General features: G+C 40.2%; 1 protein-coding gene across 1 annotated transcript in view; it reads right to left on the bottom strand.

Annotated features, from left to right (window-relative positions):
• The window catches only part of ARHGEF33 (Rho guanine nucleotide exchange factor 33), a 49,988-nt gene that overhangs the window by 20,253 nt on the left and 14,963 nt on the right, over positions 1 to 14,772 (bottom strand). Inside the window, exons 7-9 of the mRNA XM_065928835.1 lie at positions 13,965 to 14,186; positions 7,715 to 7,844; positions 1,365 to 1,497 (exon numbers count right to left, since the gene is read on the bottom strand). Coding sequence (XP_065784907.1) covers positions 1,365 to 1,497; positions 7,715 to 7,844; positions 13,965 to 14,186 — 485 coding nt within the window. The remainder of the gene's footprint in view (positions 1 to 1,364; positions 1,498 to 7,714; positions 7,845 to 13,964; positions 14,187 to 14,772) is intronic.

Below are 14,772 nucleotides of genomic sequence, written 5' to 3' on the forward strand. Positions count from 1 at the left end.
GAGATTATTTTAATCATTCATTAAATGTGTTTAGTAATATTTGCTTTGTTTTTTTATTCACCTTTTAAAAAATCTTTTTGGCTTTAAGGAAAATAGTCCTATGGACTTGGAAACCAAAACTCAGTATCCCTGCTTTAATGAAAGTGAAATGATAAACCAAAGCAGAAAGAAGGTGCCATGTAAGTTGAAAAAATATTTTAAACAGTTAAATGATAAAAATGCAAATTTTGTTTTTTAATTACTCTCTGCTTCAATCATCTACATCCAAATGAGGAACTTTTTCCAGCTCACCTCAGAGGGTTTAGATCTGGAATTCTCGACTTTTTCCACTAATTTCTTATTCACCTACGGAATATCCCCTCAGGAAAACAGTTTTCACCTCTCAAAGTTATTTTCCCATAGGTATAACAATTCTCAGCTCAAGAAAGCACATTGAATACAAATGAGTAAAAGTGAGTTTAGAGGGATGGCATTACATCCACTCTATACAAGTAAATAATTTGTAAACTTGTATTATGAATCATTCATATACAGAGGTCAACTGAAGGTAAAATCTGACTTGCAGACCAATTTCAATTAACCCATGCAATATTTTAAAAATAAAATTTCACACAAAATTCTGGACTTTCCACTTCTCTTAAAATACCATATCTGGCAACTCTAGTCCTTTTTTCCTGCATAATAATTGGATAAGGATGAGCAGTTATTCCTTATAGCAAAGCATATGTGCTCCACTTAAGCTCACTTCCCGGTAGTATTCCTACATTGAATTACATTCAGCTCACTTCTACTTACTAATGTCATCTGCTGGCCCTGTAGGCATTTGAGTTTGCAGCTTGTGACCTAAATCATATATTTTTTAAAGAACATTACAGATATTTAAAAACTTAGCATCCTTTCTCCAAGAAAGTGAAAACAAAAAACATTCTAGACAAATAGCTACCCATCACATTTTTAAAAATCTTTAAGAAATGAAATTGTGTGAAAGCATATACATATATACAAATGTTCATGTATGTATTTTATATGTATGGATGGATATATATGTGCATGTATATACACACACACACACACACACACATCATATTCAATGGGGGCAGTTATAGTTCAGCAGAAAAATGATGAACTGGAAGTTAAAAGACTTGGGTTCTAGCCACAGATCTACAAATATCTAGAAAGCTGGGTAATTTCAATCATGATTTTTTCTCTGAATTTTATTTCATTATCTGTAGAACAAGGAGGTTAGACTAGATCTCCTCGGACTCTGAAATCCACTGATTCTAGATTCTCCATTAAGAGAAATGGACAGGGAAGACACAGATGCATGTAATTCAAGTTTATAAAGGATTAAGAAAAAAACTTACCTCATCATTTGTTAACTTAAGGAATAAATCTCCAAGGACTCCTTGGCGTGGCCACTTCAAGACCCTTTCCTGCAGAGCGTGAAGCAAATCCAGGTGCTGCTGGACAATGTACCGTAAAGAGCCAGGGAAGAGGCTTGAAACAGAATAGAGACAGGATCACACAAACCAGGTGTAGAGAAGAAAAGGCTCTTCAAGAACATACGGAACAAGTCCAGTTTTCCCAGTCATTCAAAATACTTTGAGTCACAGGTCTGCCTTTAGTATTCAAAAAAAAAGTTTGTCACTGTCAACCTCACAGCAGGTAACCTCAGACCACAGCAAGACCCCTTTACTGATGACTCCTGTTCAAATGTGTATTGAACTAGTAAAGAGCACTTCACTTGAGTGGCCTTTTCAAAGCAAAATGGTACACTCTAATTTAGATGACAGTAAAATTTTAAGGGAAATCTTTTTCAATGTTTTAAAGTTCTTCCCACTTGATGTGCAAATCATCTATTCTAATTCATGTTGCAGATGACAGCACTAAGGTGGCACTTGGCCATTCATAGCGACCAACTGTACTTAGAGAAGGAGGAAGTTTCGTTTAAAGCTGGCAACTGAAAGTTCAGGGGATGAGGGCATAAAAGTGTTACTTTCCCCCTTTCCTTCAGTTTATAAGAGGAATCTGGGAAGGGATGGAGTCTTGCCCGAGGAGGCTACAGAGTAGGTCTGGCCTGCTGGTCCCAGTTTTGCTGAGCGCCCCCCTGCTCTCCCACCCTCTGCCCTCTATCTCAGAGTGTGTCATTTATTTCAGAGGAAATGAAGGAAAGAAGAGAAGTCAGAGGAGGATGGGATGGAGAGGAGAATCAGAAGGAGAATCACAGGAGGAAGGAGAAGGTGGATTGGATGGAGAAGCGGGGTGAGCAGAGGCCTGAGGAGTGAGGAAGGAAGAAACAGGAGTAGAGCCTTGCTGGACTACGGCAAGGATGTCAGCTCCAGCTTGGTAATTTGGGGGAACTGAAAGTAAGTTCCCCTGTGCTTTCAAGACCACAAGGTTTTTCATGTTAGTTTGGTTGGTTTTCTTGATTCTTTTGTTTCAGGTAAGAAGTAGATTTATTAATATCCTTTGTAAAGAGGTTGCAGGAAAATGAGGCAGGAGAGGATGGTCATGTCCCAGGTCTCAGGCAGGTTCCTGGGACAGGCCACCAAGTAAGAGTTCTTGGCTTTATGCAGAAAAGAACTCAAGGGTGAGCCATAGTAAAGGAAAAGCAGAGAACACATTCCATAGGCAGAATGTGGGTCTGTCTCAAAAGGTGAGAGCTGCCAGGGCTACAAGTTTAATAGAGATGAAAGTGTTGGCCTGCTTGTCGCTTGCCGAGAGTCTGACTTATTTGGATGTTTCCCCAAGGGTCTACCAAGAGTAAATGAGTTGGGGGTACTTTGGACAGTTGGGGTACTTTGCCACCCCCAAACAAGCAGACTTTTGTTGAGAACAGTAGGAAGAACACCAGTTTGGAAGGAGGAGTTTTCAGCCCATCTCCAAGCAAAGAAAATTCCCCTGTGGTTGCAGCTCAGAGTAGACACACAAATGCCAGCCTCCCATGAAAAGGGACAAGGATTCCTTCTACTCCAGTCTGCCAACCTCTCCGGTCCCTGTGCCTTGAGTCTCCATGTATGCGAAGCCCACTGATCCCTAAGCACAGGAGGAGAGGCCTCCTGATCTGTGCTAGGGCTGATATAATAGGCTCGGAAGACCTAAGTAATCTCTGTCCACATCAGAGGGAATTTGGAGGCGTGGCAAGGAGACAGTCTAACTGGGAAAAACCATAAAGCTGATGGAGGAAAGCAGAACTGATCACATTGAAAGAGTGAAACACTACACCCGAAAAAGACCTAGACATGAAAGATTTCTCCCCACCCAGATGCTGACAGTGACTACAGGTAATATTCCTGGTGTGACACTGCAAGATGTTAGGGCACAGTGGTGAGATCTGAGATTGTGATGGGTGGTCAGTGGAGGCTGGTATAAAATGTCTTGATTTATCTCTTCTTTTTCTCTCCTTCCTTCCTGTCCTTTTTTCCTTCCTTTTTTGTCCTATCCTGTCCTTTCTTTTCCTTTCTTTCAAGAAAGCTGTCTCCTGTTACACTATGACCATTGTCCTTGCAGAGTTGGACAGTTGGTAACTCGGTTGGAGTCCAGGTGTCTTGTGGACAGTCCACTGGAGTGACAGTGTAAGGTTTTAGGATGGGGATCACAAAAGGCTAATACTCTCATTAAGTTTCACGGAAGCATGTAAGTTACATGAAGAGCGATGATTTAAGGTGGATTCTGTGCCAAATGGCTTCCCTGATAGCTCAGTTGGCAAAGAATCTGCCTACAAAGCAGGAGACCCTGGTTGGATTCCTGGGTCAGGAAGATCTGCTGAAGAAGGGATAGGCTACCCACTGCAGTATTCTTGGGCTTCCCTTATGGCTCAGTTAGTAAAGAATCTGCCTGCAATGTGGAAGACCTGGTTTGATCCCTGGGTTGGGAAGATTCCCTGGAGAAGGGAAAGGCTACCTATTCTAGTAGTCTGGCCTGGAGAATACTAGTATTTCTCCTACTCTAGTATTCTGGCCTGGAGAATCCCATGGACTATATAGTCCATGGGATCACAAAGAGTTTGATATGACTGAATGACTTTCACTTTCACTTTTCACTTTCTGTACCAAATATTGAAAACAGGCTTTAAGTTTTTTTTTTTTAATTTAATAAGGATAATATTTGAAATTAGGGTAGAGTGTAGAGGAGGTGAGCCAGGAAATGAGGAGCAGAGGGAGAAAGAAGCGAGAAGTATAGTCACACTTAACCTATTTCACTATTTTGCCTGGAGCCTGACCTGACTCCCAGAAGCAACTTTTTCATTAGGACAAAAACGTTAAGTGCTCAACTTATTTTCTGTTCCTTACCAGGGTTGAGATTGTGGCAGCATGAGAAGTTTATTCTTTCTAAAGCCTTCAAAGTAATTTCAACTCCTGCAAGACAGTACTTAAGCAACAAGGGGAATAAACTAAAAGCAATCAATGAACATCCAGTTATAGTTTTAAATTAGTAACCTAGGTCAAAACAACTCCTGAGCTTCAACTGCAAGATGAGGCATTGATAATAAAAACATGTGCCACCTGGTGGTGATCTGAAGCATACAGTTCGTTGAGCTCTTGGAGGATGTGGCCCAGGGGTTCAGCTTTAAAGGCTAACTGGCAAATCCTGTGGGGCTAACTTTAACCCTCCCGACAAAGGTTCAGGCAGGACTATTCAAGCCTGAGGTAGTGGCTCTGTGTGGGTGAAACATACCAGAAAAAGCCAAGAACTCCAACATCTGTGATCCTTCTACCAGTGGACCACAGCCCACACTTTCCCCTCGGGTTTCCACTGGCAGTCTTGCTCCTGCAGCATCCAGTGATTTCAACCAGGGGCAGGGCTGGCTGGAAGCCGCCTGCAGAGACTCCTGAGCACTTCATGTTTTTCTAGGGAAAACCTGAAGGTTTATTTTATAGGTTTGAGAAGATGTGGCAACCTCGGGTTTGAGTATCAGGTATGTACTTGTGGGTGTTGTTTTCACCCCCAGGTGACTTCTCAATGAGGGCAGAAAATGCAGAAGGCTTGTGGTTTGTGACAGGAAACGTAAATGTTCATAAGGTAATTTTCATCTTTGTATGGGAGGAAAAACGCCAGTAGAGAAGAGGAATAATCTCATTCTGTTCTGTATTTCATTCCGCTGATTTATTTAAATAAAGAGGCTACACGTGGAGGCTTCAGAAAGCTTAGGAAAAAAGAAACACCATGAATTAAGGAGGAGGATGAAACTCTAACCTCAGGTAGAAAAAGAGTAGGGTTTCCCTGGTGGCTTAGTGGTAAAGAATCCATCTGCCAATGCAGAAGATGCAAGAGACTCGGCTTTGATCCCTGGGTCTGGAAGATCCCCTGAAGAAGGAAATGGCAACCAGTATTCTTGCCTGGGAAATCCCATGGACAGAAGAGCCTGGCGGGCTACAGTCCATGGTGTCGCAAAGAGGCAGACATGACTTAGCGACTCAACAACAGTAGGGAAAGGGTAACATTGCAAAGCTCAGAGGAGCTTCCCTGGTGGTTCAGGCGGTAAAGAATCACCTACAATGCAGGAGACCTGGGTTCCATCCCTGGGTGGGGGAAGAGCCCGGAGGAGCGCATGGCAACCCACTCCAGTATTCTTGCCTGGAGAATCCCCATGAACAAAGGAACCTGGCGGGCTGCAGTTCGTGGGGTCGCAAAGAATAGGGCGTGACTGAGTGACTAAGCACAGCAAAGCTCAGAACCAGAGATTTCATATTAGCACTAAGATTACTGAGTTGGAGCTTTTCTTTTCTTGGGCAATGAAAACAAAAAAGAGGATCAGCTTAGCAGATAACTAACATAAATAGCATCATCATGGATATGAGAAATAACCATTATCTTACTTTCTTGAGGAAGGTAGTTTTAATGATAGTTTTAATTATTTTTCATCTCAGGATTTGGGGGAAGGCCCACTTCTTCCTTAGTAATGGGTCATGAGAAGTAGAAGAGAGGTCAAGCAGAAAAGAGCTCCTGTGGACTAAAAACATTCCCCTATTTGATGGGTCAGCTGAGATCTGAAGTAAGGACAAATGGGCAGAAGGGAGAAGCCTGATTTATGAAGCAGGAAGAGACAAAGTCAGCTTCTGGTTGAGGCACCTGGCGTATCACTGTCAGTCAAGGTGGTATCTTTGAAATCACATGGTCCTTCGAGAAGCAGTGTGATGTTGAAAGAGCACGAGACAGGCCTGGGTTTCAGCTCTGGCCTCAGTTGGTTATGTGACTTCAAACCTCACTGGACCTGAGTTTCTTCATCTATCAGGTAGGATTCACAGGTTCTTGTGAAGATTTCACGAAGTAAATGAAGTACCCAAGCATAGAGCCTGATTACTGTATGCTGGAGCAAACAATCCTCTCTTTCACTCTCCTTACCCCATCCCCACATTTTCAGAGGCTAGAAAGAGATGCTGCTGGCTCAGACTCATAGATGTGGAGGCAAAGCCACATCAAAAGGTAGACTGGGTTTTAGCTGGGTTTTAATGTGAACTGAGCAAACCTTTGGCACCAGCAAGATAGCAAGAGGCCAGAGAGACTTCTTGGAGGGCTGAAGGGGTAATCTGGGAGGTTCAGACAAGTTGGATGGGGTGAAGGAGAGGGAATCAAGTGGCCAGATGGGGAAGGAAGAGCCAGCAAGGATCTAGGTGCCCACAGAAAGTAAAACCCAGTCCAGAGCTTCTACTGTTCACAGCTTTCAGTGTCATATTACCCTTTTCAGCTCCTTACAGCTTTGTATTTATCTTGGTTTTGCAGTGAAATAATTCTTGCAAATAGTGAAGCAATTGTGGGTTTGTCATGGAATGTTTCCTCACATCAGTCGCTTCGATGGAGGAACATTGTGTTTTGGTGATTGGGTTTATTGCTGGCAGCTGCAAAGCCAAGCAAAATTGGGGTGGGGGTGATAAGGATCTGGAAAATATAGTTCAGGCTTCCCACAACTTCATGAACCACCACTGCATATCACCTGGTCGAATACTTAAAGTGGTAATGCTGTGTTTGTCTCTAGTCATCCATCATCCAGACTTCTCATTTATTTGGCTTGGCCTTTTCCTCAGTTGATCTGGATTATTACATCTTTATGACAGTAGTCTTTCCCTACCAAATCGTAAGTTTCTCCTTCCTGCTTTCTCTCAGTAGAGAGGGAAGCAGGGAAAATCTGAAGTTTTGGAACAGATATAGAGGGAGGGGTGTGGTAACCTGGGGACTAGCAAGTTGCTATAACACATCAGAGGCCCGATGGAAGCTCTGCCCCCACAACATGACTACACTCACATGCGACTCATACCTTAACCAGGATTTCCTGAACAAATAATAAGAAAGGTCCAAGTTCACAGTCATGTTAAGCCCTGTATCATTTATCTAATGGCCACTTCAGATCTCCATTCCCATCCATTCCCTGTGCTCCCATGAGATGTGGTTCCAGGGGTTCTTCCAGGATTTCCAGTGGAATATGCAGATGGCAACAGACAGGAATACCTCCCTCACTGTTGCACTTTTCCCCTTTAAATTCTTAACAGACATACCAGAGCCAGTGAAAGCCCCAGAGACTCCACTCATTTTCTTATCTACTGGAAGTCAAAAGTTGAGACCTCCCAGCGGTTACCTGTGGTCACTGACTATTCTCTTTTCCAAGTCTATGTCTGGAGCTCTTGATAAGTACCAGAATTCCCAAAGTGGAAACAATAAACAACTTACCTTAAATTTTAATCAATCTGAAAAGCAAAGGCAATGAATACATGGGTACCTTCTCTCTTTAGAATTCCTCTTTCCATCTGACCCCTGGAATGTTGCCTTGATCTTCAGGATCAGAGAGATGTTAATGACATATTTTCTTTCTGATTCAAGCAGTTCTAGAGCCACAGTCTGTCTTTTAGCTTTAAAAACAAACCAAGGAGGGAATTTTTGTTAACCACTGCTCCCTGAGACCCTGTTAAATGATAGAAAGCAATAAAAAGGTATTGAAAGCAATAGAGACACCGGCAAGTTTTTGGAAGATGGAAAGCAGAGTGGAGGCATGGTCATTAATTCAGCAGAGCAAAGGGCACCAAGTCATTTACTTCAGTGTTTTCATCTGTGGATGGGAAATTGGTTGAGAAGCAGAAAGGCTCAAGGATTGGAGACACCAAGGCATCACAGAGCGTACAAGTAAGAGGCAATGCTGTGAACAGGAGAAAGAGTCTACATTCAGGGAAGCTGAACCTTCAGTTCCCTAGCCCCATGCTGGATGGCTTCCTCAATTCCACCCCAGGGGAAATGAGACAAGCTAGAGAAGCCCGGGTCTCTGGTATCTGAACTAACAACATCAGACATAGTAGAGAGCAGAGCTGAAATGCTAAAATGAAAACAAAGGGACTCAGAGAAGGCTCACACACAAAACAGTGAGACTCCTCTCAGCCTCTTTGCCTGCAGGTCCCAGAGTGCCAGCAGCCAGACTTATACTGTCCAGACTGGAGACCAGAGGATCTTCCACTGGAGGAATGAGCTGCCCAAGTGAAAAAGACCTACAAACACTGACATACAGAGGTCACCTATCAAAACAGTAATTTGCCACCTGATTAGCAGATAAGAAGCCCACTTATTGATCAGCTTGACCAACCCAGGATTTTTAGGTTTCTTTTTATTTAGGGCCTTTTTCCTGGATGTGAATAATTAGCTAAGAATCCTCAGATACTTGAATCAATCTTACATCATAAAAGAAAGAGAAGAAAAAAGTATACACACATTTTTAAAAGGAGGAACCATAAATAGAGACAATGCAGGAAAAAAACCTTAAAAAAAATCTTATAATTAATATCCTCAAAGAGTTACCAAAAATGTTCTGCCCATTTAATAATTACAGGATCCTATTTTAAAAAAACAATCCAGGAAAAAAGAAACTTTTTGACTTTTTTAAAAAGAGTAGAAGACAAAGTCAAGGAAATCTGTGCACCTGCCTCCATTTCCCTCCCCACCAAGAAAGGCAGTAATAGAGAAAATCAGTCCAGGAGATCCAATATCAAACTAGTAGAAGTTTCAGAGAAAAGAAAGAAAATGAATGAGAAGATATTATCAAATTAATAACACAAAAAATACCAGGACATGTATTTCCAGAGGAAAGGGCCCATTTGCATTCAGTATAATTAATGAAAAAAACTCTCACATCACTGTAAAATATACCACATCACTGTGAAAATTTAGCACACCAAAGGTAAAGAGAAGATCCTAAAAGTTACCAGAGAGAAGAATCAGGTAATATACAAAGGACTGGGGATTAGATGATATTGGATTTTTCACTGGCAACATTAGAATTTAGAAGACAGTGGAACAATTGCTTCAAAATGATAATGGAAAATGACTTTATATTCATCTAAATAGTCAATAATTATGTGGAACCTACCAGGCTATGTGTTCCTTCAAAACAAGTAGTAAACCAAGAAGCTGAGAAAGATATGCAAAACAAAACAAAACAAAACAAAAACACCTCCACAAAACCTGAATAGGAATCTAACATAGGAGAAATTTTAAGGGAATTCACAGGAAGACTGAGAAGTCCCAGGAGGGCAGCAGTGCAGTGAGTCAGAATGGAGCAGGATGACAGAGGTCTCTAGGGCAAGTGCTGTTTTAAAAAAATGTCAATGATAGACTTTGTTACATTGCTAAGAAAAATTAAAGAAGACCTATGTAAAAGGAGTCATATACCATGTTCTTCAACTGGAATATCAGTACTGTCAAGATGTCAATTCTCTCCTAATCAGAATAAAAGAATATAGAGTAGACTTTGTTGTTTAGTCCCCAAGTCATGGCCAGCTCTTTTGCAACCCCATAGACTGTAGCACACCAGACTCCTCTGCCCATGGGATTTCCCAAGCAAGACTACTGGAGTGGGTTGCCATTATCCTCTCCAAGGGATCTTTCAGACCCAGGGAGCAAACCCATGTCTCCAGCATCTCCTGCATTGGCAGGCAGATGCTTTACCATTGAACCACCTGGGAAGCCTTAGAGTCTAGAGTTAGACCCACATATATGTGATAACTTGGCTTTTCCTACTCATTTCAATGAGAATAGGAAGGCATTTTCAATAAATGGAGCTGAAGCAACTGGATTGCCATATGGGAAAAAAATGAATCTGGATTCATACCACACAGCAAAATTTATTCAAGATGAGTCATAGACCTAAATGTGAATGCTAAAACTATAAAGATTTTTATAAGAAAACATACTAGAATATCTTGATAACCTTAGAATTTGCAAAAATATCTTGCAAGGGCACATAAGTCACAAGCTATTTTAAACATTTAAAATTGATAAATTGAACTTCATTAAAATTAAAAATATCTGTTATCAAAAGACTACCAAAAAGTGAAAAGGCAGGGCAGAGAATAGAATAAAATATTCTCAACACATATATCTTACAGGGAACTCATATTCAAAATATATTAAGAAATCCTATTAATAGAGAATAAAAAGATAGCCCAATTTAAACACTGGACAAAGGACTTAAATAGGTACTTCATAAAGGAAATTATACAAATAGTCAACAAGCATATGAAAAGATGCTCAGCATCATTAGTCCTCAGGGAAGTGCAAATTAAAACTGCAATATGACACAGGACACACCCATAGAATGGTTCAAATTAAAAAGGCTGATCATACTAAATACTGAGAAGAATGTAAAACAACTGGAAAGTTTCATACATTGCTGGTAAAAGTATAAAATATTCCAACCACTTTGGTAAACTGCTGGTGTTTTAAACTTAAACATAATCCTATCCCATAATCCAAAGATTCCACTCCTAGGTATACACTCAAGAGAAATGAGGGCATACATTTAAAAAAAAAAAAGATTTGTGCAGGAATAGTCATAGCAGTTTTATTCATAGTAGCCCTAAATTGGAAACAATCCAATTTCTAGCAACAAGAGAATGGATAAATTATGGTAAATTCATTCAATATGATTAATAAAAAGGAATAAATTACTGAGTGAATTACATGCAACATTATGTTGAGAGAAAGAGGCCAGACATGAAAAAACAACATATTGTAATATTCCAATTTTATGGAGTTAAGAACAGACACAACTAATTTACAGTGACAGAAGTCAGAGTAGTGGTTCTGTGGGTGGGTATTGCCTGAAAAGGTATATGAGAGAACTTTATGAGATAATATTTCTATTATCTTGTTGGGTTGGCCAAAAAGTTATTTTGGGTTTTTCCCTAAGATGTTATGGAAAAACCCAAATAATTTTTTGGTCAACCCAATATAATTCTCATACAGGTCTGTGTATCCCCAGGTGGTGCTAGTGGTAAATAACCCACCTGCTAATGCAGGAGACATAAGAGATGCAGGTTCATCTCTGGGTTGGGAAGATCCCCTGGAGGAGGCACAGAAACCCACTCCAGTATTCATGCCTGGAGAATCCCATGGTCAGAGGAGCCTGGTGGGCTACAGTCCATAGGTTCACAAACAGTTGGACACAACTAAAGCAACTTAGCATGCACGCAGTGTACCAATAGAAAAACAAATAGCACCATAAACTCTTTTTAAAACGTGGAAGCAAGCACCAGAAAAAAATATGTCTAAAGAATTTAAAGTGGGTGCTACTGATTTTCACAATAAACCTTTTAGTGTTATTCAGTTTTCATGTATTTGATAATAAAAAAAATTAAAATTACCTCCTATAAAACAGTTGGAGGGAACCTAAAGAAACAAAAGACCTATATATAGAAAACTATAAAACACTGATGAAAGAAATCAAAGATGACACAACTAGATGGAGAAATACACCATGTTCATGGATTGGAAGAATCAATTTAGTGAAAATGAGTATACTACCCAAAGCAAAATATAGATTCAATGCAATCCCTATCAAGCTACTGACAGTATTTTTCAGAGAAGTAGAACAAATAATTTCACAATTTGTATGGAAATACAAAAAACCTCGAATAGCCAAAGCAATCTTGAGAAAGAATGGAACTGGAGGAATCAACCTGCCTGACTTCAGACTATACTACAAAGCTACAGTCATCAAGACAGTATGGTACTGGCACAAAGACAGAAATACAGATCAATGGGACAAAATAGAAAGCCCAGAGATAAATCCATGCGTCTATGGACACCTTTGACAATGGAGGCAAGAATATACAATGGAGAAAAGACAATCTCTTTAAAAAGTGGTGCTGGGAAAACTGGTCAACCACTTGTAAAAGAATGAAACTAGAACACTTTCTAACACCATACACAAAAATAAACTCAAAATGGATTAAAGATCTAAATGTAAGACCAGGAACTATAAAACTCCTAGAGGAAAACATTGGCAAAACACTTTCTGATGTAAATCACAGCAGGATCCTCTTTGACCCACCTCCCAGAGTAATGGAAATAAAAGCAAAAATAAACAAATGGGAGCTAATTAAACTTAAAAGCTTTTGCACAACAAAAGAAACTATAAACAAGGTGAAAAGACAGCCTTCACAATGGGAGAAATAATAGCAAACAAAGCAACTGACAAGGAATTAATCTCAAAAATATACAAGCAGCTCATGCAGCTGAATTCCAGAAAAATAAATGACCCAATCAAAAAATGGGCCAAAGAACTAAACAGAAATTTCCCCAAAGAAGACATACAGATGGCTAACAAACACATGAAAAGATACTCAACATCACTCATTATCAGAGAAATGCAAATCAAATCCACAATGAGGTAACATCTCATGCCGGTCAGAATAGCTGATATCAAAAAATCAACAAACAATAAATGCTGGAGAGGGTGTGGAGAAAAGGGGACCCTCTTACACTGTCGGTGGGAATGCAAACTAATTCAGCCACTATGGAGAACAGTGTGGAGATTCCTTTAAAAACTGGAAATAGAACTGCCATGTGACCCAGCAATCCCACTACTGGGCATACACACAGAGGAAACCAGAATTGAAAGAGACACATGTACCCCAATGTTCATCATAGCACTATTTACAATAGCTAGAACATGAAAGCAACCTAGATGTCCTTTGGCAGACGAATGGATAAGAAAGCTGTGGTACATATACACAATGAAATATTACTCAGCTATTAAAAAGAACACATTTGAATCAGTTCTAATGAGGTGAATGAAACTGGAGCCTATTATACAGAGCGAAGTGAGTCAGAAATAAAAACACCAATACAGTATATTAATGCATATATATGGAATTTAGAAAGATGGTAACGATGACCCTGTATGGAGACAGCAAAAGAGACACAGATGTAAAGAACAGACTTTTGGACTCTGGGAGAAGGTGCGGGTGGGATGATTTGAGAGAATAGCATTGAAATGTGTATATTACCATATGTGAAATAGATTGCCAGTCCAGGTTCAAGGCATGAGTCAGGACACTCAGGGCTAGTGCACTGGGACGACCCTGAGGGATGGGGTGGGGAGGGATGTGGGAGGGGGCTTCAGGATGGGGGACACATGTACACCCATGGCTGATTCATGTCAATGTATGGCAAAAACCACTACAATATTGTAAAGTAATTAGCCTCCAATTAAAATTAATTAATTAAAAACAACAGTTGGAGGGTAATGCCATTGTCAGACATATGCTAAGTGCTCAGTGATGATTTATCATTTGAAGAAAGAAAGGAAAGAGGGAAAAAAGGAGGAAGGGAAAAACAGACCTCATTGCAGTATTTGACATTTTGGTGGTGAACCCCTGATACAAGATTCATACGTTGAACATTCCATATCACTGAATAAATCCATCACAAAATTCTGCCTTCTTCTCCACTAACCTTATGCCTTTTTTCCAGAGCGGTACAATACTAAGTGTCACGGATACCCAGAATCAAGGTGTTAGTCCCAGTTGGCCGTATGACCTCAGGCGAGTCCCTTTACCACTAAAGACTTCAGTTTGTTCATCTCAAAAGGAAACCAGAGGCTCAGTGGTCCCATAGGCCCACTGCATCTAAATTGCAAGGACTCCAGCCCTTAGATTTCTTGTTCTCTACATTTTCAGTCTACATTGCCCCTTGGGACTTACCAGCTAAAGAAGTTTCACATAAAACATTTTCCAAGGAGCTATGCCTGCCCTGGCCCACTTCCTTGAGTTTATCTGGGTGGTCTTTTGTGACGTATTCTTCACCCCAGTCTTTAGTATCCTTAGGCTGCCTCCACACACCAGGTGGGAGATGACTCTTGGGTTGGATATCAGCCGAGAGGCAAGGCTTAAGGTTTTCTTCTGCTTCTGGAGTTGGGGTCATTCCTGAAAAATAACATCTGCCATCAAGTTCTGATTTTTTTTAAAATTATATTTGTTACTAACTCAAAAATATTATGCCTTTGCTTGGGTACAACTATCCTTTGAGGGTTAAACATATCAGTTAAGAATTAAAAGTCTCCACAGTTACAAAAGATCACCTTTCTCTGTTTCTGGTCTATATATTTGACTCTTGGTACACAGACTGTACTGAATGACTTTTAAAAATAAATTTTATAAAATAAAATATAAATTAGTTAAATTATAAATTATTTTTATAAAATATAATAACCAAACTAATTTATAGTCATATGTATTGCTTCTTCATATTCCTTCCTTTCAGGTGAGCACAGCTGGGGAGAACACACAGAAACAGCAGGAAGAAGGGTACCAAAGACAGCATCGTATTTTGGAATTTGTCCTTCTTGGCCCTGATGATGGTATATTTCCAAAGGGCAGGAGGAAGGGAGGGAGGGGAGATGAAATAATTTATAAGATTCTGGTGAATTATCTCCTAGATAACTTTTAAATACATAAACTCTAAGATGTGTGGTCCACAGAAAACTTAAATGTCATTCCACCTGCATTTGTG

This window comes from Muntiacus reevesi, chromosome 3 (genome assembly GCF_963930625.1).
Source record: "Muntiacus reevesi chromosome 3, mMunRee1.1, whole genome shotgun sequence".
Lineage (NCBI taxonomy): Eukaryota > Metazoa > Chordata > Mammalia > Artiodactyla > Cervidae > Muntiacus > Muntiacus reevesi.